This window comes from Neopelma chrysocephalum, unplaced genomic scaffold (assembly GCF_003984885.1).
Source record: "Neopelma chrysocephalum unplaced genomic scaffold, ASM398488v2 Primary Assembly neopelma1_95854, whole genome shotgun sequence".
Taxonomy (NCBI): Eukaryota; Metazoa; Chordata; class Aves; order Passeriformes; family Pipridae; genus Neopelma; species Neopelma chrysocephalum.
Genome location: NW_020924509.1, coordinates 28,073 through 54,185, shown reverse-complemented (window position 1 = coordinate 54,185; position 26,113 = coordinate 28,073). Strand labels below are relative to the sequence as shown.

At 38.7% G+C, this 26,113-nt stretch overlaps 1 protein-coding gene across 1 annotated transcript in view; it reads left to right on the top strand.

Moving 5' to 3' along the window:
* Nucleotides 1-7,308: 7,308 nt before the first annotated feature.
* The window catches only part of TEK (TEK receptor tyrosine kinase), a 37,457-nt gene continuing 18,652 nt past the window's right edge, over nucleotides 7,309-26,113 (top strand). Inside the window, exons 1-3 of the mRNA XM_027708262.1 lie at nucleotides 7,309-7,810; nucleotides 18,337-18,648; nucleotides 24,199-24,309. Coding sequence (XP_027564063.1) covers nucleotides 7,759-7,810; nucleotides 18,337-18,648; nucleotides 24,199-24,309 — 475 coding nt within the window. The 5' untranslated portion in view covers nucleotides 7,309-7,758. The remainder of the gene's footprint in view (nucleotides 7,811-18,336; nucleotides 18,649-24,198; nucleotides 24,310-26,113) is intronic.

The window sequence follows — 26,113 nt, the reverse complement described above, 5'->3', positions numbered from 1 at the left end:
CTTTATGATACAGAAATTTCAGAAAACAAAATTTCCACTTATATATTTCCTTCACATTCTACATGTCTGTATTTCTAAACTGCCTATTGATAATTTCCTTTACCTGGTGTGTTGTAAGCTAGTCCTGGTCAAAGAGAAAAGAGCACAGTTGACTACAAATAGGAATCTTAGCTAGACAGGAACAAAAAAGAAAAGTACTAAAAAGCAGTGGAGTCTGGGTTTATAATTGTTCTGCTCTCTTAGAAAAGTTTTCTGGAAAAGAGGTACACTATGCACTTCATAAAACTGGATTTCTGAAATAATTATCCAGTGTGCTGAGTCCATTAAAATAGTTCTGTATTTTTGTCACTAAATTTCTCCAAATCTGTGATTGTCATTTTGAGTATAAAGAAATATGTAAAATAAAAATATTGAAGATTCTTGCAGAGAGCACTGTGTTTGCAAATTCAGCACAGTAGATGCTGTTTCTCTATATATTTATGTCTGTATAACATCTAGAGATAATGGAACAGGATTTCTATAAACCAAGGACTGTTATCTATGGGAAATTCCCACTAATGTCTCTTCCTTCCTGTCAGAGTTTCAGCTATTCCACAGAGAACCCATTATTTGCTGAGATAAAGTTGAAGTCTAATATTCTCACCAATCCAACCATCAGCCAGAGATTGCCTCCTGAATTCCACTTGTGCTAGAATAACATATTGTAATGAACAATGGAAAAAAGCTGCAGACTGAATAAACAGACTGCTTTGAATTTGCTTTCACGCAGGGCAGATGAAGGTTTTATTCCTCAGTAGTGATTCTCTATGACAGCATGGTAAAGTTTACACGGTTTAGTTCTGTTCCACAGGAGATGCCTGTCATAAAAACCTTTTCTCCAACATGCTGTTCTTTTCTATATTCTATGGAAGGATCTTCAGATTACCTGTTTCCATTTGAGAATCTCATCACTCATTTCTTTTTATAACCGTTCATCCTTAGGGTCCTAAATCGTGGACGTAGTACCCATGGCTGAAAAGAGCTGTATGGATTCTAAGCTGTGAACTACGCAGCAAGTGTTTATCTCTCTCTGGGAGATTAATAACTCATTCCCCATAGTAAGCTGAGTAAATTGTACCCATGTTACCCAGACTATAGTCTCAGTGAAAATAACCTTTTCTTTACGTCTTCTTTTCTTCTTTGTTTTAAATACAATTTAAGTACCAGACAAACGATGTTTTTTCACCAAAGCATGTGTGTGTACATCTAGACACTAATTCGGTAACACAGGTCTCCCTACCCAGGCAGTCTTTTATCCATTTTATACTATGACTTCAGACTGAGAGGACGTTAATTAACTGGCAACATCTGTGGGGTGGAGATATTTAATACCTTTTCTGCTCACATCTCTCACCAGGGCTAAGTAGGAGTAAGGGTCACCTCCCTCAGCCTACCTAGCAGTGCTCTTGCTAACCCATCCCAGCATACTGCTGGCCTTTTTTGCTGTGCATTGTTGGCTCTTGGTCAGCGTGGTATACGCCTGGAAGGGCCCCAAGGTCCTTCTCAGCAAAACCTTTTCCAGCTACTCAGCCCACAGTGTGTATGCATGCCTGGATCGTTCCTCCACAGGGGTGGGACTGTGCATGTGTTTTGTGGAACTTGATGACATTCCTGGCTGCCCATTTCTTCACATGTTTAGGTCCCTCTGAACAGCAGAGCACCCATCTGGTGCATGAACCACTCCTCTTTGTATCATCTGCAAACTCCCTGAGCATGCACTCTGACCCATCATCCAGGTCATTAGTGAAAAGGTTTAACGGTATCGGCCCCAGTATCTGTGCCTGGAGTATTCCACTACTGACTGGCCTCCAGCAGGACTTCAGACCATTGATGACACAGAGAGCCCCAAGCCTGCCTACCTAACCTGAACTTTGTCAGCTTATCTGTGAGGATTTAATGGAGAACCGTGTCAAGCGCCTTGCTAATGTTGAGGTAAACAACATCCACACCTCTCTCCTTGCTCATTGATTTAGTTACCTCAGCGTGGAGGTCTGTCAGGTTGGTTAAGCATAATTTCTGCTTCATAAATCCATGATCTTTACTCCCGATCACCTTCCCCTCACTCATGTGTCTGGAAATGATATCCAGTGTAGGTTGTTCCACCCCTTTCTCAGGGATTGAGATCAAGCTCACAAGCCTGTTATTCCCCATCTTGTTGGCATTCCTGCTTCATCTTGCCTTCATTATTTTTCATGGTGATCAAAAAAACTTACTTTTCTTTCAAAATTAGTTTATTTTTTAATTTCTCTTAGTGAGCTTAGAAGACAACATGCAACATTCCTGTGAGCAATTCTAGACAGGTGGAACACTAAGATTCTTTTTCAGTTCCTTCCACCTTAAGACAGTTAATGGCTCTTGGTGCTGGTATGTACTATTTCAGAATCAGAGGGACATATTTCCAAGGTGAAGTGGTTGTAAGCTCTTACACTTCTATTTTTCTGCTGCAAGTGTAAAACAAAAATTCAGGGCATAATGCAGACCTTATGAGGAGGCACTAGCCGTAAGAATATCTTAGTTTGAAGAATAGTTATGAAGTAAGCATTTAATCTATTTCTCCTCAAAATATCTGCTCTGAGTGAACTCCTTGGAAACATGGCTCATGGCAGTAAGTCATCTGGGTGGGGGTGGATGTAACAATTGTCTGGAGTAAAAAACCCTCAGATTGTGAAAGCGATCATAAAATTGGAGTTCACTTGAACACGTGCACAGTAGTGAATACCAGCTGAACACCAAATAATACATATATATTGTGTGTGATAACTCCAGCTGAGTTGCAGGTCAGTCACTCAGAAGGGGAACTGGATTATTCCTAAACAAAGTAATTGTCACCTTTTTCCTTTTCAGTAAAGAGGAAGGAAGCCTTTAAGCATTCATATGTACAGAGATTATCTGAATTCAAATCCCAGCTTTAATCAATCATTTATTGGGATTGACAATTTTGGAGCAGAGGAAAAAATGTTCGTTGTCCTGACTTGCTCTCTGTATACTTGCTGGTTCCTCCTTCAGGAAGGAGGAATATCTGGACAATATGCCAAATGTGTGAAATGAAGGAAACATCCCACATTTAAACAAAATAGAGTCAGAAATGTAAAATTATCTGCTCTTGTTTCCTCTTGTAAACCTAATTCCTTGAAAGCTACATTCATTTAAAGTGACTGAGTTTGATTCACTGAGCACTGGTATCTTTGTATCAGGCCCAAGATTTCTGCTGTTCAGCAAAGGTTGAGTAAGGTGCAAGACCTCGTCTCCAACATACAACACAAGTTTGCCCACAAATACTGCTTCAAGTGGTGTGAGGGGGACTAAGCATGTCTGAAAATTAGGAAGAAAAAGAAAATAATGATTATAGTAGAATAATGATTATCAGTAGCATCAGTCACCTAAACAGTTACACAGAAAAAAATTCCAAATGAAGCCTTCAGATTCTGAGCTTTCTAAGATTTCTTCAAGATTTCCAATCCCAAATTTGGAAGCAGAGAAAGGTAGACAGCAAATTTACCACTAGGTTGTACTTGTTGAATCCAGTTTAAAGTCAAAGTTAAGTGATGCAGTCATCAAATAAAAATTACCATTAAATCATACTAACAGTGTGAGATTACTTCAGTAGAAGATAGTGGGTCCTGGAAACAGAGTATTAAGAGTATTAAGAATGAATTTGTGTAACCTTAATGGTTGAAAACACTACCTCTTGTGTTAATTAGCATGACCCATTTCCTGGTCCTTGGAAGCAATAGTCAGAACTTCAAACTCAACATTCATTGAGAGGCTTATGAAATGTCTCTTTATTTCTCCAAACTGCACAAGTACAAAATTTGCCTCCTTAATGCCCTTTTATTTTAGACAGTCATATTTTTATTGCTGTGCATCATTTGGGTTGATTCAATATTAATATCCTAAAGATATTTGGATTTACAATTGTTGCCATTAAGCATAAATACACAGACTCACTTGTCCTTCAAAATATATTGTAAAAAATTAGGTAGAAAAGTAGTAGTAGAACAGAGAAACAGGTTTTTTTGTCCTGCTGACAACAGGCAGGCCATTCTAAAATCAATATTAAGCCTCTTACAAAAAAAGTCAACTGACTCACAAAGTGAAAGTTTTCAGAGCATAGACATTAGTCAGCCTGCTGTCCTTCACAATGACTTTACTGATACAGAGGCCCTAAAGTACTCCTGTTTTGTTTCACTAGATGAACTTTCCCCTTGATAGAAACCTGACATTCCCGTCAGATCCTGTGCTTAAATCCATTGCAATAAATTCCCTTTCATTTCACTATCAAGGAAGACAGGAAGGCAGCAGCTGACCAGCCTCAGTGGTATAGGCTGTGTTGCAGAGGAGAACAGGACCTGTTCAAGAAAAGAAGCTTAAACTCCACCATTTGTGAGCCTCTGTTTCACATTGGGTGATTGTGGTGAGTAATAATTCCTGAAGTTCCTTCACTGCCTCCTACTAACACATACTATCGTGTCAAGGCCAAAGCAATGGCTTGGTTCCAAAAAACATAATACAGCCAGACACTGCAAGAGGATATGTGATTTCTGCTAGCACATCTACCTGATTAAAGAAGTGCAGAGTGGCATTGTTTCTTTTTCCTCCTCACATATTTCCATGCAGTACAGCATGGATGAATGGATTGTCCTTGAGACAAGTGAGCTGCTTATCTAGAGAGGAAAGCCTGGTGTCAGGAGTTCAGGGCACTTGACATATCATAAAATTAGCCTTCAGCAAACAGTTATGAAAAACCACGTTTAATGCTAGGGTTATATTTACATGTTGAAAGACAATTTGTTTCCCTGCTGCAACTAATTTAAAAACTCATGCATGCCCTTGTGACAGGTGTTAAGTTAGATGAGAATTTTGGTATGTTTAAATCAGCAGTTAACCCCCACAAAAAGTGATGTTCCTGATGATTTCTTTAGAAATCATCTTTCAGAGTCTTTCCAAGTACCTCTAGAAAGACAAGGGTGTGATCCACGGGGCCCAAATACAGCTACACACCCTGCCTTGTCTCCAAGCGCGTGCCATGGGCATGCTCACTGGCCAGCCTGGTAGTCAACAGCCCCACATGAAACAAAAGTTAGAGTAACTCAGTACCATGTTTTACTCCGCGTGCCATCCTCACTTTTAGCCCAGTTTCTTTTACTGTCAATGTGGTTTTGCCGAAGGCTATTTGCAGTTCTTCAGCTCATTAATAGCTCACTAATCAGAGGGGTGATCAGCTTTTAGTTCACAGGGCGAAAATTGATATCACCAACTTTAGGAAAGGCTTACATTCTAATCACATGAAATATAACGACGAAAGTATGGAAAGTAGGACTGTCAGACACTTAATTTTGAGAGAGAATAAACCAGAATACTGAAATACTTTACATTCTACAGTCTAGCAGAAGATTATCATGTGATAAATTTTGACATCAGTGGGAGCAAGAATCAAACTGTGGCACTTAAAAGTCTTCCAAACAGAAACAGATCTAAGTTTAAACACATATTACACATAAACAAGTACTTCAATGTTTGCTGAATTATAGATTCTACTCTTTATTTCTTAAAAAATGAAACTTTGTAATGAAACACAAAAAAAAATACATGAGACGGCTGATGCTGATACCCCAAGCAAATTAGGACTTAAGTATATATTTCCTCTCCTCTGGCTTCAGCAGGTCTTTGGAACCTTCCTGTATTTTTGGAGTGTTGCATATTTACACTGTCCACTCTATCCTTGAGATAAACAGCTACCTTGTCATCATGGCAGATGAAATGATCAGTAGGCACAAGTCGGTTCTTCAAAAAAGAATGAACAGCTGACCTGGCCCATTATGCAAACTGCAAAATCAGTATCAGCAGCAGCCTGTATGCATTGCTTTGCATTCAGATGCATTTCAAATGGAGACATGATGCATTTCTCCTCATTGACCTCTTTACACCCAGGGAAGTGAGATTTAAGTGAAAAGTTTGAAAACACCCCTAATCCTACAACAGCAATCTGGAGAACCACAGCCTTGACTGAAGTTGTTTAACACCTTCTCCCCTTAACCTCTCCTGCTCTCCATCCCCCAGCAAATTGAAAGATATTAAAAAAAAATGCAAGGATAGGCTAACTTAAATTAAATGAACAACAAAACAGAGTTATCCACTAGATAGAAAACATGATACTTAGTATCTGGTAATACACTAAGTATTCTGATATTAGAGAGACCGATACCAGCAGGCTTATAAAGGCTAAGTTGAAATTGGAGCATGAGTAATCACTGCTGCTTCATGTCTAAGAGCAGAAGAGGAGTAGATGTTCTCCAAAATCTAAGATGGACAAAATACATATGTGTATTTTAGTCTGAAATCAGACCAGAGAAATATCTTATATTCTGCCTCCTTTAAGCATCAAAAAAGAGTTTTATTAGTGTTTGGACCTCATGCTGTGTTTTTACAAACAGAGGGTATTTTCAGTGTAAGTTCCTACTTGGTTTGGTTTTTGGTTACGTTGAGAATGGGGTGGCACACATAAGGAACACATAAGGAACACATAAGGAAGAACTCTGGGTTACTGCCTTGACATCTCCTGTGGTAGATGTGTGACACCATTCTGTCCACATGGCAAAAGATCTTGGGTGTAAAGGACTTTCTTTGTGAAATCCGCACTACAATCAAAGGCTAAAAATATATTAAATCAAAGTAGGATCAAGCCATACCCCATTTCCAAGGTTATGCTGAACATTCCCTTTTCCATACTTCCATGTAAGTAATTCTGTGTGTTAGCATCTTGGCAGAACTATGGGGCTTTCAAATGCTATATTGTCACGGATCATGGTTAGTCAAGTGCTAAATAAGGTTACTCTTTGCAATTTTGATTATATATCTGAGTGCTGCCTTTCCATTTATTTAATTTTTTGTGTGTGTTTCTTTGTATTTTTTCCTTATGTTTTGCTTTAGCTTCTGAGTTTTGAGACCTCCCTAAGTGATGTGGGCATTTTAATCCCATGGTAGTAATAATAGCTCTGTGTGTGATTTATTATTGCAACAAGTTTTCAGTCTGTTTCCAATTGTCAAATGTAAAGAAAAATTGTTTCCAGTAAAACACATGAACTAACAGAGCAGTTTGCTCCATTGGATGGCTTTGGTCTATACTGGATTCATCTGGCTCTTTGGTTACTGTTTACTTCATATTTTCCTTATTGTGTGCAGAAATGCATTGAAGCCAGCAGCTTACACATGGATTAAATAAATAGGGAAAAAGACGATAGCATCCTGAGAAGTTAGCAGACTTTGAGAAGGGGATAATAACACTTTACATCTACTGGACCTAGGTGGAGGACCTTTTACTCGCACTCTCCCGCCTACTGGAGGATTCCATCATTGTTCCTATTCTGCTGACTGTGACCAACAGCAGTCCCCTGCTTCTCCAGCAGCTCCAGATAATTGTTTTGATGTATTGCTGGATGGATGGGATTTGCACTGCCCTGCAGTCCTGCTGATACAAAAATGCCTTTAAGATCCTGCCTTTCCCATCCTAATCTACAAAGGAAACAGGAAAAAGGAACTTAAACTCCCTGTACTCAGACGGCAATGAGACTGTTCCAGCCTGCGCCAGTGCTCTGATTTCTTGCCTGTGACTTGTAAACAGTGTACCATGCAGCACAGGAGAAACTGGTAAAGGTCTACTCCGAGAAAAGGATACTCCATGAGCGACTGCAAGAACTGGATGGATATATTTTGGAAAGCATGGACCCTCTAGCACACCTAGTTCTCTATGGATTCAGCCTGTTGATTTCAGGTAAGCCTTGGCTTTAACAGCTGTAATGGACCTGTAATGTCTTTTTTGTTTCTTACACAATGTGCAGATGAAAGGCATGACTCTCTATCTTTTACTCCAGCACTTCACTGATTTAAGTACTCATGCTTGTTTCAGTGAGTCCACTTCTCTCTGTGCAGAGCCTTCACTGTGAGTGAGGGCAGGACTGTGGCCAAGCTATTGGGGATGATTTAGCTGCATGGGTAATACACTGCTGTGCTTTTAACCGTTGAAGTCATTTGTTGACACATATTCATGTTGCAACAAGGTTTCTTTTCTGTCTAATGGTATTAACTTTTTCATACAGCTCATAACTTTGAAATCATTGGCGTCTTTCCCTAAGAAATCTGTTTTAAATACAGATTAAATGTCACCTTTTTCTGTGACTGACTGTATGAACTATCCGTGCTGTTGGTGTGTCTAGGTATTCCAGTATCTGATTTTAGATAAGATTCCACAACTGGAATTTAGATGAAAGTCAGTGGATGAAAGAGGAAAAAAATGCACACTATACAAGATCAATTAAAACCACTTCAAACACAATTAAATAGTGATTCAATATTATCAGCAAACATCATTAGTTCAGCAAGTCAGAAGTCAGTCATAAAAGGTGTCTGCAGAAACAGGAAGATTATACTAATGCAAATTTAGTTTACAGTATTTGTAGCATTAATGTTAGAGATACTTTGCTGAACCTATCACATGCAGAGTCCTGAGGAAGACTGCACTCTTGCAATGAAACTTGTAGCATTTGAGTATTGCTTTTACAATCCTCATTTTGATTTTCTAGACAGTTTCTTCTGTAACAATCTTTCTGTAAAAAAGCCGAACACAACTCATGGCAACCTTAGACTCTTAACACACTCCTAACCATTTAATTGAGATGTTCCATTCCATCTCACCGTAAAAATATAATGTGCTGTAAAACTTCAAAATGAGCAGCAATGAAAACAAGAAAGTACCAAGAAAAGGCAGAATTCCTTATTGCCATGCAACTTGCTTTTCATTTGCTTTACACTTCCCAGACCTTCTTGATTAGCAGCACATTAACAGCCGTTAACAGTAAAATTATGAGTCTGAGATGTTACTTTTGTCATCTATAAAAGGCTAGGGATTAATGCAGACAAAAAAAAAGTGTTTGTAATCTGTTGAAATCATGTTTGGAAATATTTTTATCTAGCAATTGCTGTAATAGGCTGCATATTTTTTACCAATCCCTCTTTTGTGGCTTCAGTTCCTTGATTGTTTAGCTGCGCATCGATTCAACCTATTTAGCCCTCAGATCACTTCCAGCTCTACACTTTTAGGACATATCTAGTGCTGGAAGCATTATGGATAGAGAAGAAAAGAAAGTCCAGTTGCTCCAACTGTTTTTCCTTGTCTCCTGTTTCTCTGCGTGGTGACACGCACCTAATTGACACAGGAAGCAAACATCGTTCTTAAAGTCACAAGTACAGGAGAAACAAAAACCATCTGCAGTGATTAGCTACAAAAAGTGGAGAGCACAGACAGCTCAGCCAGAAGAGTTGCCAGTCACTGCATTTTCCACAAGGGCTGACCAGCGAGGTGTGTGCTGTAGTCACACCCATCTCAATAGATCTGTCAGCTTTCCCGCTTTTGTTTGAGAATGATATCATGTTTCCTGGGGCAAGCAGTGGAAGACAATGCAAGCTCGTTTTCCTCTAGATATTGCAGGCGGAGTTCAGGAAAGCAGGAATGACATTCCCTGAGCAGGGGAGGCTTTACACTCAGCACAGACAGTGAACTGGCTTAACCTTATCCCTGATGACTTTGGGCTTCTCTGGGTGTGTTGCTGGGTAGGCACAAAATCCACGCCACCCTTTTCCAAGGTGAAAAGCACTGCCTTGGCTCTCATTATGAGAAATGGCCTTTGATTTAGTGTCTTTTATTTTTAATAGCAGTACTCCATTTGCAGCTAGAGCTAATGATCCAATTTGAAAGGTGGTGTTCAAAATATACATAAATGCTCACTTTTGCGCTGTGTATACTATAGCCAATGTTCAATTAAACTGACAAGGGGTTAAATTTAATCCTGTTGGGATTCTTCAAACTAGACTTAGTATCACCACAAGTTTTTTCTTTTGGTTGATTATACTCCAGTCAACATTTTGGAGTAGCAAAATGATCCTACATCTCTCCTGAAGTATGGGTTCAAACACCAAGGTCATGGCTAAGTTAAGTTCTGACCAAAGAAGAGCTGCAGACTCACTTATTCCCCTGGAAGCAAGAAAGGAGTGTAACAACTTACTTGCCTTTAACCTCAGACATGCCTTTGACATCCTCAGATCATCTGGAAATCTGCAGCTTCTCACAGTGAGCTCTCAGAAATGTTCATGTGTGAGCCTTATTTTAGCAAGATGACCACCAGCAGTAAAGGATTTGTGAAAACTGGCAATAATTACTATCAGTTTCAAGAACATTTCTTTGACTAATTTTGGGAGAAGACAAATATATTGTCAAATGTCTTCGTTCTCCAAGACAGACAGAATCTTCTGTGCTATAGCTTTGCCCTACCAATAATCTTAGATCCAGTTGGATTTTTTAATTTTTTTCTTCTGATTTAGCATTGGAACCATATATGTTAAAAGACTTAAAAGATTATATTAGCCTTTTAAGAAAAGGTAACAGTAGAGTAAGTCAGTGCAGTGGCATTCAGTGGTAGCTCTTTATCACCCTGTTGATGGTTGTATTTTCTTTGGGATCAGTAGGTGTTGTGAAAAAATCCCAAATTGTTACCAATATTATGCAACTCATTTTCACATGTAGAAAATTGAACAGCTTTTAATAGGCATTACCAGACATGCAAGCACCTTTATAATGCTGTAGGCTTTTCAAAATAATAAGTCAAAATTTTCAGTTGGACTGGAAAGTTCTAACAATTCTGGTTCAAAACTTTTTTCCTCTTGTGAAGCTTGACCAAAAGAAAGCCTGTATTAACCTCTAGCTAATGCATGCCTGTGACAGTGAACATGAATATCATTCTTTCCATAATAAAGGGATTAGGCCTGTGTGGGCATCTTCAAATAGGCTGTTGTCAGACCAAAATGGCACCTGAACTTCAAACAGTCTGTCCTACAGCTGCAAGACTGGGGTTTTGGGCTTCCCACAGCCAAAGCAATGGAGGCAAACTGCCTTTAACCTTTTAATCTCAGGTATTTCATAAGTATGACTAGGAGGTTTTAATATGTGGTATTCATAACATGACTAGACATTACACTGATGTACAACCTTTCTGACATCTAAATTATCAAACTACTAATGTGAATTACAAGAGAAATTTAAACCTAATTTCATTCTTTGTTCCTGAAGTGTATTTGATCTGTGAGACCCAGCAATTGCCTCTGCCTGCCATACTGTGCCTGGTTCAGACCTAGTGAGAGGTAGAGTTGCTCTCAGAAAGCTGCTGTTCCCAAAGGTCATTTCAACAGCTGGGAATAGTCAGGAGGAGTGAAAGGCATTACATCAGACCCAGAGGAATCAAATCTGAAAGGGTGAAATGAAATCACACTACTTTCATAAGTGTTAACATGTGCTATTGTTTTAGATAAAATTTTCATCTCTCTTTCTCTCTCTCTCTCTGTATATATATATACACAAAATTGGTTTGGTATTTGCTCATAATTAAGATGGTTGGATGGATTAATTTTTTTGCTGACTGTTCGTTTCAAGGGAAAAATGAAGCTGTAATGTTTTGCAGAGATTGTCTGACACCCACAGGATTTTTATCTGGAAGGCTTTAGTGTACAAAAGGGAACATAAAAGTCAGAGAGACTGATTGCCACTGAGCAACTGACTTTAGGGCAGGGGAGAGAGATACTGTTGGGCCTTCATGTGCTCACAATGAGAATTACCTAGTCTGGAACCCTGATCTAGATTTAATATCCTAGATATTTAGCTTAAGATCACATAGACTTAAGCCTGCTTGGTCTAAACCCATCTCTTAAACACACAAAACCCCTGTTCAGCTTTCCATGGAAGACCAAGAAGTCATTGTGTTATGGAGGGTGTTGGGTAGGCATAGGAGAAGTGAACCAAAAATGGATGCACCTACTACATGTGTGAGATGTGTTTCCATGGTCAGATGCAAGATCTATTTGAAAAATCTTGAAAATCTTACAGAAACTGCAAAGAAGAACTGTCGTCCAAAGATAGTCTCTACCATGTGCCAGTAAATAATATTTAGGATGCTGTTTCACTTGTAGTTTCAGTGGAGACATAGAGCAAAGAGCCACCATGTCTGAACTAGACACTTTCCTACAAAGAGTTTAAAATGCTGATTGTTTTTTAGGGTACACTTTTGATAACTGTTCTCCAACTGTTAAACAAGGGTCATATGATAAAGAAGTAAAAAATCTATTAAAATTCTTTTTGTAATTCATCACTAGGAAATGCTAAACCCTTTAGGGTATAAAGATACTAGGCATTTACTAAGTTGTGGAATGATTTTCAAAAGACAGATTCAGAAATAGCATTTCTGTATTCAGAAATGTAAACTTCTTGCTTCAAGGCTGGTATTTTGTTTGCCTGGTATTTATTTACTTTTTGCACTGCCAGCCTGCCTAATGAAGTGGCTTGGTTAATTTCTCCTTCAGAGTGCAACAAGTCTCCCTTGACAGTGCAGTTTGAGCTGCACTTTTGATTGTGCTAATGATTTTCCCTTGTGTTATTTCCTGGCTGTGCATCAAAGACTTGCCACTGGTCAGGGACTTTAGACTCCTTAGTCACAAAGTGTGCTTAGCACCAGAAACATCTGCCACTGCTTCACTCAGAAAAATCAGTAAGTGGCAAAGGAAGGGTACACTACTGTAAAGGCAGAAGTGCATCAGAGTATGTCCTTCCAGAAGTCAACACTCACAGACACTTCCAGACAGCTAACGCTGTGCATGTTGTATGCACTGATATATCCTATGAAGACTAATGGTTTACCTGTGTTATTTTGCTTACTCCAGCTTGGCACATGCCCACATACAACAAACAGTATGCATCTGCAGTATAAATAGTAGCTTCATAATGCAACTTAAAAGGACCAGCCTTGCTATGGGCATATGTATTTTGGTCTGCAAATACTTTCTAGATGATAGTACCCGTATTTGGCTGGCTCCAAATCCAACCAGATACACCTGAACTACAGACTCGTTCTACTCAAAATTTTCCACATTCCTCATTTTTTTCAGCATTACTTACCATATTGTAGGCTGGTTGTTCAAGAAGTCATTTCTGCTGATAGGTTGTTTTGCACTTTACTTGCTTGTGGTCAACCAAGTCTAAGCACAAATCATGAGAAAGCATCTTTCTACATGTTGGTTATTTGGTTATTAAGCACACACATTTAGGCACCCTCCCTAGGAAACCCCCAACCAAGCTGCAGCAGTGTTTCTTTTCTAGCTTTTTCATCTTAAAAGATTGCTTTGATTGGTTATGAAACAACTGACACATAGAGAGAACAACAAGGCAGTTGCACTTCCTTCAGCTGCTCCAGGTGTACAGAAAGGCAGATAAGCAGATTCCCAGATAGGCAGCCCTGGTAGCTTTGACAAACTATTTTATTTTTCACACTTGTGCTGTGGTCTTCCAACTGCTACTAAGTGGAAAAGTGATTTTCTGTCACTAATTTTTCATCTTTTAATAGTTTCACAATACCTTCCCTCCACAATAGTGCCCTATTTCTAAAAGCAAGAGGTCTTCATATTTGAATGGTGAACCATCCCACAGCTACTCAGTAGCATCATGTAAGATACAAACAGTAAGATTCTTTATATGGACAAAAAAATAATTTTATTGGAAATACTGAGAGGTAGGCTATTTAGTAAGTTAGGTTTGCTCTAAATCAAAACCTTTTTCTTTCAAGCAGAGGGAGTGTTTGGTGTTGCTTAAGAAACTTGAAGGGAAAGGGATCAGTGTCTTGACAATTTGGGACATATGTTTTCACCGGTCTCTAAATGAGTTTTAAATCTTGTAGTGAGTGTCACATGCAACTGACTGTTTCCCTTTCAGCATAACACCAAAACTAAGCACAGATTCTATTTTTGCCCTGCTAGTATAGGATCATTATATTTTACATTCATAGTCCCAGACACTTAATAGCAGAAATAATTTGTGTTACAAGCAACACCGTTAAAATAAAAAAAAAACCTACCAAAACGTTGCCTGCTATATCACTTTTTATTTTCTTTGCTTCACTCATGAAAAATGGGATGGAATTTACTAGAATTTTCTGTCCTCTCCTCCTCTCTTAAGTAATTAGTATGTTAAAAGTATCAATCTTTCTGCTTGCCTCTTAAACAGGTCTTCTTTTTCCTCTGATATGCTCCTAATGCCAAGCGAAAGACTTCCATCTTAGAGACACTTTAAGCAATTAATAATAAAGCTCTACAAATATAAGGAAAATGGATACATAATTAGATGTGTAATGTCTAAACAATTTCTTTGTTTCCCCTTCTACTTAATACTAACACCTAAAACTTTTACTCAGAACTTTGTATTCTCAAGACACCTTGCAAATACGAGCTATGTCCATCTTATATGTTTTTTGAAGGGCAGTAGAGTATGGTTATCCTGTGATGGAGCTAACCACTCTGGCTGCTTGCTATGCTAGAGAAGTGTTAAGCATTCCAGTGTTGAACATTTTTCCAAATAACAGGCAACTTTGCAAAGCCGTCACATTAGGTAGAAAACACCTAGAATATTCCCATGTTTTCATGGGGACAAGACAAGGGTTAACAGTGTAAATCTGGAAATATATGGGCAGAGACTCTCTGAGATGAAAGAACAAATCATAACACTTGTCTCGTAAGAGTTACTGTGGGTACCCATCTCTGGCATTAAACTTTGTCAGCTCAAAATTGCCCCATTTTCTCACAAACTCTAGCGTCTAGCACCAATTCTGACATCGAGAAGCAATATTTTAATCTCTATCAGAAACTTTCTTGCTCTTTGAGTAGACTTGTGTCTTGACATGCCCTTGGCAAAAGGCCCTCTCCAGCTGTCTTGTAGCCCCTTTAGGAATTGGAAGGCTGCTACAAGATCTCTCTGGAGTCTTCTCTTCTCCAGGGTGAACAATACGAGCCCAGCCTTTCCTCATGGGAGAAGTCCTCCAGCCCTCCATCATCTTGGTGGCCCCACTCAGGACATGTCCATGTCCTTTTCATGCTGGTGACCCCAGAGCTGGATGCAGCGCTCCAGGTGGAGTCTCACAAAAGCTGAGGGGCAGAATCATCACCCCTTGACCTGCTGGCTATGCTTCTTTTGATGCAGTCCAGGAAAGGATTGGCTTTCTGAGCTGTCAGTGCAGAAATCTGTACTAGAGAAGTTATGAAAGATACAGCTGAATATCTCACAGCAAGAGAGAGAGGACAATCTTGTAATTAAGAATGGGCCAAGAGGGACTTGTCTCCCTTCATTTATTTTGCTGTTTGGGCTATAGTGCTGTTATTTAAACTTACTGTTTTAGAGAATGCCACTTTTTCCGTGCTGGAAAAGCTCAAAGTACTGCACCACTATGAGTGAGTGTCATAAATACAGGGCAATGAATCTTCCTTGCATGATGTCTCCCATTTACAGCTTGGGCCTTTTGCAAGTGCTTTCTCTTCTCAAAATCTATTTGCACACACAGCAAATTGACTTCCTGATAAGGTCAGTTCTTCAAGGACCAGGGCAGGAGTCAAAGAACTTTTTCAAGGCAGCACAGAGGATTGTCCCTGCTACAGAGGCAGTGTGTTTCCTGTCTATATTTTTCATGCTTTCCTCAGAGAGCTAAATCCTGTTGTCCTTATGTGGTCCTTATATACTCAAAGTCTTCGTTAACATCAAGGACACGATTTGCCTAACTTTTGCCAGACTAGGTAAATTCCTTTTTAGCAGGCACTCCTGGGTTAAAGTTGCACTACCATAAAGCCTTCCTATCAACTCCAAGGCCTTAGTCTGCTAGGGTGCTGTTTTCTTGTTTGGTTGATTTTTTTGTTTCTTTTCCCCATATTACACCTAAAACACAGCTTTTCTTAGTGCAAAATTTTTGTTTGGATATATTTTAGTTTTTATTTTAGTGTATTCCAGCTGTGAATCTTTAGCTGCAAAACCACGCATGGCATATGGTTCCATACTTATGCATAGATTTATATTCACTTTGGAGGCAGAAAAGCCTTCTAGTACTTCTCTTGGAAGACATGAAACTCCGTCTGTGTTCCTTCTACCTCAGTCAGCTGGCTGGGTTACCCTACACTGTTTAACGTGACAAAACCCCCCCTATATTTAGACAGAGAATCAGAACACTAGCCATTCACCAGTGGCTAGATTTTGATCCATTCAGAATATTCACAAGTATAGATAAGCAGTGAGTCTAACTTTTGGTTACTCTACACCTTCATTACACAATTTGTATTACTACAAGGAAAGAGGTGTGCCTGAGTCTGATTGGATATTTCTTCACTTTGTCTTGCATATGGATCAAAGGCAACATGAAAGCCAGTCCTCAAAATTCAGACTTCTCCTGCTGCTTTTTCTCAGTGTATTAAAAGGTTGAGATGCAGGGGAGGATAAAGGTGTTATTTTTACCTTTCAATCTTTGTTGAAAGCCAGAGGAAGAGAGAAATTCTAGAGAAAATGGAACGGGAGCCCTGGATGAGCAGATATCCTCTGAAGGACCCTGGCCCCTTGGGTCCATACCTCTGTATCGGAAAGACAAATTGGAAAGGCACTCTGTGACCTGTGGATGCTAGGCAGAAACATCAAAATATTCCAGTTCTGATCTCTAACACTCTGCCTGACCTCAACACAGATAATTACATCAAGTCATGGAATTTGGATGCAAATTTGGTTCTGAGTTTCACAAAAGTTTGCAGTAATCAGGATCTTGCAATTTACGGCTTTAAGAATATGTCTACATGGCATGTGATCCTTGCTGATATAAACTGAAGCTGCTCTCAGTGCTGGTGATTGATGAACTATATCTACCTTCAGCTGATGCATCAGACCCATAGTAAGAGCACAAATGTTCCCCATGTAAAACTAAGCGCCTTGAGATAAATGCCCTATAAAATTGATGAGTCTGGCCTAATTTCTATCACATATCTCTTTAACTTAATTGAAAGGATTTTGGTTTGCAATGTGCAGCAGGATGAACTGACTTTGCTGACTTGCACCTTTATGTAGTATTTACTTTAATGGCCATTGCATCCTTTCCAGAAGGTTTCATTTCTCCATTATGTAACTGCAAGCTATCTGGGCTGGCACATGAAAGGGTGGTGGCTGTGGAAGACTGGTTGGGTGTGGTGAGTGTCAGTGTGCTGTCAAGATACTTCAGTCCCCAGAGTGGTTGCTTGCATTGAAAGCAGAGGAGGACCTCCTCCCTTGGCCCAGAGCACTGCAGAGACACACGCAAAGACTGCAGTCAGCACTAAGACCTTTCGACCTCCCTTATCTAAGACTATACCCCTTCCTTCCCATCAGAGAAACATTTGGAGGCTGAGTGGCGTTAAATATTAGGTCTCTCTGTGTAAATACAAAATACACTTGTATCCAAAGCAGGAAAATAGATGTGATGAATAAAAGAAATCAATTATTCTTCCTGTTTCAGCTGGAAAAAATGTTACTGTTTCCCTTCTCCTTACCCTGAATTTCAAAAATAAAAGGAAATGCCTATTATTTGCCAATTGTTCATTATAGGAGAACTGTATTTCCCTCCAGCTATTTGCATTTGAACAACTAAAACTGCAGCACTCTGCCAGTGGCTGTTTTGATTAGGCTTGTATCTATCATTTTCAAAGATCTTCCATCACCATGTATTTCTGGAAGTTCTATAAATCAAAGGGAGCAATTTAGAGTGATTTAAACCTAACCTCACTTAACTGGTGTTGCTGACTTGCTCTTTGTTTTTGAGAAAGTTGCTTTGTGCCATGGTTCTTGCCACAGTCTGTTAGGGCTTCAAATGGTTACCATATGATTGACTATGAAATCATTAGTTCAAATTCATAAAACATCTGAAAAAAAATACTACATGTTCCAAGTATTATCAGCTCCTATAACTGAAAGACATAACTGCTTTACATCAATTCATACTTACTAAATCCATGTAAAACACATAAAAAACCCACTATTAAACTGACAACATTATCATCTGTTGACCCTGTCACCAGCAAATCTTGAGGTATTTATGTGCATGTCTAACTAAACACAGATCTATCTGCTCCTGCAACCCATGGTTTTCTTTGGGCTTCTGCAACAGCTCTTAAAAAAATTCTACACATTTGTGAGACTTACTACCTTTTCTGAGAAGAACAAACTCCATCTGTTTGTGTCATAAAAAGTAAATGCTAACCCCAGTGTAGCAGAATAGTTCATCTATGTTCTTGTTTTGCTCAAGAGCTGTGCAGGACACCAGACAGAGAAACCCTGAGTACAGGGTGAAACAGTTTACCTGGTGATTTGATCGTCCACATACTCGAAGTCTGCAGTAATTTATTTTTTTGTTTGTTTTATGCTTTTTTCATTAGGTAAAGTGGAAGCAGCACTGGACCTCATACTGATCAATTCCTTCCCTCTGGTGGGCAACTCCGAGACATCGCTGATATGTATTAATTCCAAATGGCGTTCCCGCGAGTCTATCACAATCGACCGAGACCAGGAGGATGTGACAAACCAGCACCGGGAACCACTGGAAGTTAATGAAGATTCAAAGAGAGCAGCAGCCAAAACAGTGGTGTGGAAGAGGGAACAGGCCAGGGAAACTATCGGAGCATATTACTGTGAAGGGAAGCTCAAGGATGAGGTGACAAGGATACACACCATGAAGATGCCACTGCAAGGTACTGTATGGTGGTCAGATAACTGGTTGATATCAGGTGCTAGTCATTTCCTTGTGGAAGTTAGTCAGACATGACAGGTATTCTACCTGTATATGGCTACTGCCAGGAACACAAAGTTAGTCAGCAAATAAGGTAAGTACTGGCCTCAGTGACCCCTTGGAATAACATATGGCAATTCCTGCAGTGGGTTTTTCACATCTCCGACCCTTGATTCCTAAGCGAGCTTCCATTTTAAAATCTTGATAGGTCTGAGATGCAGACAGCTAAATATCACTATTCTATTTTTCTAAATAAATAGGTAACATGAGCCTAGAAAATAATTGCCTTACCTAAGGTTCGGTAAATCTACAGGTCAGCAATGTTGGATCTGCATATTCTGTGTCAATGTGAAACAAAAAAAAAGATCCATTTCAACACTGGAAAGAAACTCCAGAGAAGTTTTACAAAATCTAAGAGGGTTATTCACAAAAATCCACTACAGATTTCACTATTCACTTGGTCTCAGTTTTAAGGCTATGCATGATAGAAAAAGCAAATATGGCAAGGGAGATAGTCAGATGAAAAGGTGGGATTTCCCAGGTCCAGCACACTACCTGTAAATTACAATTTTTTATGTGCAAAATTTCTCTTGCTTCTGGACCTCATAAGACATCTGGGACAAGTTCCTAAGCAGAGATCACCATAAACTACAGAAAAGATTTGGGTAATTTTCTGCAGCACATCAAGTTCTCAAAACTGTGACTGATTTTTTGTAGATTTTACTGTGCTGCTAATGTTTTGTGCCATGGCAGCTGACTTTACACTTTTAATCTTTCTTTGTAAGGTTTTAGTAAGACCAATTTTTGTTGTTGATATCTCCTAGAATTAGATAGTACATTTATAAAAGGAGGTGCTTTGATTTGTCGGAGCTGCAGCTAGCTTCTATTTATTTCTTTGAACATGGGTATGTTGGAAGAAAGGTGCATTTCTCTTTGGCTTATTTTTTCTCTGACCAAATGTGGTCTTTGAAGGCTTTGGACTGGTCACCAAGAAAGCTCTGCAGATGCAGAATGACAACTCCATTGTTTTAAAGGAGGCTGCAGTGAGGAGGAGATAAGATAACAGTCCGTGGAAAGTCAGTATATGACCCTGCCTGTGGCAGACTGCCAGTGAGCTAAGCATATTTCTGGCTGTTCTGTTGTAGAACAACATGCATGGGTGGAAGAATGTCTTCTGAATCAATCAGTTCTTTGCACTTGGTATCTGTGGACCTAGGAGCAGAGACTTTTAAGTAATCAAACTTTGAGAGCTTCTTATGTGACAGAAGTTGTTCTAACCAGAAGTAACATTCACCCCAGCAGCTGGTAGGTTTCTTTGATTCATTTCTGGATTTGGATCTATTTCTCTGATTTTCTCTGCAAAAGCTTTCACTAACAAAATTTGAACTAGCAAATCCTCAGTGAAGGTGTATAATCTAATCAGATTAGATGGGTGAGGAAGAGGTGCATCAGAAATCCTCAAAGCTATTAAAGTGCACAGAAAGAAGAAGAAGTCAAGGAAGGACTGTGAAATTTGGCAAAGCATTGGTAACTGGAAAACAGACCTTTTTTTCACTTTACTGTTGTTGTCTGTATAATTTTTAAAGGCAGAATGCGTTTTTCAACAGCAAAAATTGAGCAAGAGTTGAAATTTGCAGTTTCCCATTAGAGACACAAAAAATCATGGGAAGAAGGAACACTTGAAAATCCAGCCACTGTTTTGCATCCCCAGGGCAAGAAGTTGCTGAAACACTCACTAAGTGTTAATCATTTGGTTAGCCCCACTGAATTAGCGGGAACTGCCATCTGCCTGATTATATACATATTATAAGGTATGAAGACAGAGTGAGGATTTTTGGTGTAAAATATGTAAGAGTTCATTTTCCTAATTTATTCTACACATCTGCTATTCTGAAAGTAACAAATCTATTCTCCTGAATTCTTTATACTGAATCATTATGGTTACCCATAATATTCACACACGCAATGAGAGGGAAAAGTTTATGCTTTATCTTTTCATGGGGAGTGGTGCTTATACTGTATACAGTACATATATCTAGTGACGCCTGCTCAGCTGGTGCTACGAAAAAAATCTAGGAGCCGTTAGTTGGGGTGAGATAAGAAAGGGTTTAATTAGCCAAGGCAATAGATGTTACACGACGCGCGCGCCCTGGGCTGTGCCCGGGATGTTACATTTATAACAATATCTGGCCAATCCCAAGTGTGTCCACCCTATAACTTTTGGCCTGGTCCACCCCCTGGCCCGCCTCCTGGAATTGGGTCGGGGGGCTTTTTGGGACCCCCTCTTCATCATTCTTCATCATCTTCAGGGTACAGAGAGCAGAGTCACCCAGTTCCTTGACTCTGTCCTGCGGTTTAGGCCAAGATATAAGCGTTCTCCAAACAAGACAGGCTTGCCTTGACTAAGAGACTAAACATTTTCTACTGGATATGGGAATAGGGTTGATATGGGGGTATGGAATGGGATGAGAGGATTAAGGAATGTATAAACTAAGGGGTGCTACGGGGAGGAGGGAGAAAAGGGTTTGTTTCTAAAATCTACTTCTATTACCTATAAAACTTATAAGGCTTACAAAATTAGAAAAATAAAAAACATTAGGGGGCTTAAGGCATCACTAGAATAGAACACTATAGAGAATAGCCTGTTGTCCATCTAGTCAAATATAATTTATGCAATTTCTCTACACAATAAATGTTTATTTTCATGCATATGATTGTATTTTCCCCACAGAAACCCAGACATAGAGTGGGAAAAGAGACAATAATGGAAACGCTAGCAACAGAGTATTATGGCACTTGTCCTGCAGCTCAGTTCGTTATGTCTCTATAAGGCATCGGCACACTCGAGATGTGAAATCGTGTAATACAAGTCACAATCTAAAAATACGTTGGAACTCAGCCCAACAGGGAGTGTGCGTTTCTTTCCACTGCAACAATACCCTGAAGAAAAAGTGTTTTTGTTAAGCCTAACCAAATGCAAAGAAAAAAAAATAGGAATACAAAAGTGTAATATCTTGTTAAAACAATTAGTATTGCCTCACTAAATTTGGTCCAAAAAACACTGCAACTAAATCCCTTAGGATCATTTGTAACTAGCAATTTATTTTTGTGAAAGCTGTTGAATTTCTTTTTTCTTATGTAGTTAATGATTTTCACTATGCATTTGTTATTAATAAATAACTTCTAACTTGGGAGCTGACAGTAAGTTGGGATTGCATGAAGGTTTTTTTGCCTGTTTCTTATGAGATCTTATTTCATTATTCTCTATTAGAATTCTCTATTTCTTTAAGATATAAGTGCAGATACCAGTGTCTAGGTAAAATGACAAATGCTCAATAGATTCCCATGCATGTACTTAATATCAAGCAGGAAGAGTCCTGCTGAAATCAATTGTATATCATTTACAAAGGAATGAAAACATGTGGCAGAGACTCAGAGCACAAACAGTAGAACTGCACAGGGGATGGAAATTCCATTCTGCAAAGAATTGTGAGTTTTCAATAGTTGTCTTATTTCTAATCATAAATAAAACATTAAAATGTCAAAAATTTCAAGGAAATAATATTCTAGAAGAGAAACTGGCTTGGGCTGATAAAAATGTTTTCATTCTTGCTCAGATTTTCTTTCTTTAATTTTACATCACATAACACAAACATTTTGATTTTTAATTAAAATTCCATTCTGAAATGGAAATAATAAATCATTCTTTTCTCAACTATTTCAAGAATACTATCCTTTTTTAACTCCTCAGATTTTACAAAATAATATCATGGAGGTACTAACACAAGTTCAGCCTCATACAAACCTTGATTTAGCATTTACCTGCTCATTTTTTACAGCTTTATTGTATATAACATATGACAGAAAGTTAGTTCATAATTTTTTTCTCTGCTTTCTGATCCTACCTCTGTGTATTTCTTTGCCACCAAATTTTGGCCACAGAGTCCAAATTTGTTTTCTGCATTTCCATTGTTGTGAGTCAAAGAATACTTTATTAACAACTTGGTAAAAATTAACCAAAAAAAGGAGGCATGATTATAGATAAAAGGCAATTTTTGATGAATAAGTTGTCTAACAGTTCAGACTTACTTTTATATGTGTTCCTTAAACAAATTATTTGTTGTGAAATAAATGCAACTTTAACAGAAATGGAACCTGTGCCACTCACCTTGTTGGGGAGGCAGGTGGCAGCAGAAGGAAAAGGATGGATTGACTTGTCTGAGAGGAACTTGCATAGGAGGAACTCTTAAGGCTAAATAGCTTCAAAAATAGAAAGAGCAAAGGGACTGGTGCAAATCAATGCCTCACTCCCCTGAGTGCTCTAAAAGGGGAAGTACAAAGGTGCAACAATTCTCACTCAGGTAAAGAGCTGAATAGTTTGGAAGTCAACTTCACCTAAGAAGAGTTTTTCCCCATGTAACATATCAAGAGCAGTATGGCATAAACACTCAGAGCTAAAAATGGACTGAAAACCTGAATTTGTCCTCAAAACACTTCAGAACTTTCCTTTTGAATTTTCCAAGTAAATGAAAGGAAGCATCCTTAACTTCTAACTTGTTTCAAAGTAATATGGTAATTAAAATCACCATTTCACTGGTTTCAAAAAGACTGTTTCTTGGGATTTTTCTGTCCCTTTTCCAATTATCTTCTGAGAATATTTTTCCACTAGTAATGATAAGGAAAAGGCAGGAATGTTGTGAAAATCCTTCTATCTATTGCTTTCTTTTTTTGTTTAGTCAAGAACTATAAACAAATGTATAGAAATACCTTTCTGTTTAAGCAGGAAAATGAATTTCAATTTTCCACTGGAAATTTGAGAAATATCACTGATCTAGACAGTCCCTCACATAGAATATTTATTTTAATTGAGTCACATTTTCAGCTGAGAATATTTTGGTAAAAGTATCACTGCCTGTCTATATTATTTTTTTTCACTTGGTTCTTAGTGCAAGCCAACACTCTCTGTATTTTCAGAGAGCATGGTGAACAAGCACAAACCTATTCTATCTATGCATCTTCTCCAGACCCTGCATGATTGTGGTCTTCTGGACTATTTTGACAGTGCTGCATCATAAAACCTAAATAGAAAAGAACTGAGTCACTCTAGGTATTTTTTTGCCAATGACGGCATGTTCCCTACAATACAATTTCCAGTACTTTATCCAGTCTGCTTTAAAAATGTCTCAAGGGATCAAGAAACTTGGGAAAGTATTTTACAGCCAGTTGGAGCTCCTAGTTATGAAGTATTTCCAGTTACTCAGCCAAAAGCCCATTATTTTTTCATGTTCTAGGTTCTAGTGGCAACCTGTTGTTTCAGGATATAGACAGTTCCTCTGTCTTTGCCAAACATAGGTTGAGGCTGCTGCTGGTAAAGAATCAGTTTATGCTCTAAAGAAATTTAGATGTCAAAACCTGAGTCAGGGTCATGCTGTAAACCATTCTCAGCTTTCAGGCCAGGGACAAGAAAGTGACAATAACTGCTATTTATCATATGCTTCTGTTCTGTTTTCAGCCTCATTCTACCCAGTGGCATTAACTGTTACAGCAAATAAAGGAGAACATGTGAATATTTCCTTCATCAGAATGGCATCAAAAGAGGAAGATGCAGTGATCTACAAGAATGGTAATCAATCTTTCTCGTCTTTTCACTTTCCTGATATCATTGTTTTAGCTAAGTGCCAAGTAACTGTTTTAAAGTTATTGCTGATACTGCCCATACATTTAATGTTCCTAAAGGAGCCATTTGCCATATCCAATGTGTTGATCTGATTTGCTTCTCTTTCACCAAAAAACCAAATCCTCTCTTTATACCTCTGCTTTGTTTCTTATTTTCGTTTTTGATGCCCTTATACATCTCCTCGTATGTTTGCCTGGGTTTTGCTTTTGTTTTGGTTTTGGGTTTTGTGGGGGGGGGTTTTGTTTGTTTTTTTGTTTGTTTGGTTTGGTGTGGTTTGTTAATTTTGGGTGTTTTTTGGTGGGTTTTTTCATGGTTTTTTGGGGTTTTTTTTGTGGTTTTTTTTTTTTTTTCTGTGCCACTGTGAAGGCTGTGTGTCCTTCTTTGCACTTTTACTGCCTTTCAAGTCATACGTTTTGTTCCTCAAATGGCTTTTTGAGGCCATTTTTCTTCTATGATACTCTTCAGGCTAAGAAATTAATCACTAGTAGTCTGCTATTAGAAAGAAAAAACTGTAAACAAAATTTTGTCCTTATTTCATTCAACTACAAGAATTAGTCTGGTTGCAGCTTTCATAACACTGACTTTTCTGTCTAACATGGGACCTAAATCACGTATAATTCACTGTTCAGTTGTGTGTTGCTCCTGCTTGACACTTGGAAATATGTTGTCTTTGCTATCTACCTCCTATAGAAACGTAGGAAAATATAAGTCACCAAAACTCCCTGTGCCTTCATATTTAATTAGAATGTTAGACCACAGGAAATTATAGCTGTGGAAACACAACATCTTTGTCTGATAGTTTAGCATACAGTGAGCCACCAGGGAACAGGGAGTAAATAGAATAGGATGAGAGTCCCAAACTGGCTCTGGAGAGTAGGTCAAGTTTTTCACCTGAGATGCTGTTGAAACAACATGCCTGAGAATTCCTGATACAGCATCTGGCAAAGAAGACAAAATACATCTCCTCCAATATATAGCTGTTGCAGTCTTTCATTTAAATAATTTAAAGTACCACTTCCCCCTTACAGGACCTCACAATGGCTGTGTAGAGGATGAAATTGTTCTTCTAAACAGAGTTTCTTTGAGACATCAGCCATCTTGGAAAACAAGCCATAAAAAATTGAGCCTTGCTAACAGACTGAGCATACGCCTTTCTCAATGCTTTGCTGTCGTGTTTGTTATGCAGCATGTAAATCAAAAGATATATACAAAAAGCCTCACAGTTTCAAAACAAATCCATTCCATCATTTGTTCTTTTAATTTGGCCCTGTGTTCTTGGAAAACTCTTGTCTGTGTTGTCATGGACTGAAATGACCCACACTCTTTTGGCTGTTTTGGTAATGATCCCCCAGCAAAGTTTTATGGTTTTGGCTATCTGAAATTTTACTATAGTCAGATTGCTAGTATGATAATATTCATGATTACAGACAGTAAAGGTCCTGCTTGATGCCGTTTACCTTTTAAATTATTTCAGAAAGGTGAAAAAAATTAAAAATGTGTTGCATTATCAGTGTAACTGTAAGGGGATGTAGAAGGTAAGGACATTTGCGACCATATCATCTGTTTGATGGTCATTCAGCCATTCTAGCTGGCAAGTCAGAACAGGATCAGGCTGTCTGTCAGGGCTGTTAATGTGAGAATGTTGGGGTTATGCAGCCTGGAGAAGAAAAGTCCCCAGGAAGACCTTACTGTGGCCTTCCAGTACCTAAAAGGGGTTGAAGGAAAGCTGGAGAGGGACTTTTGACAAGGG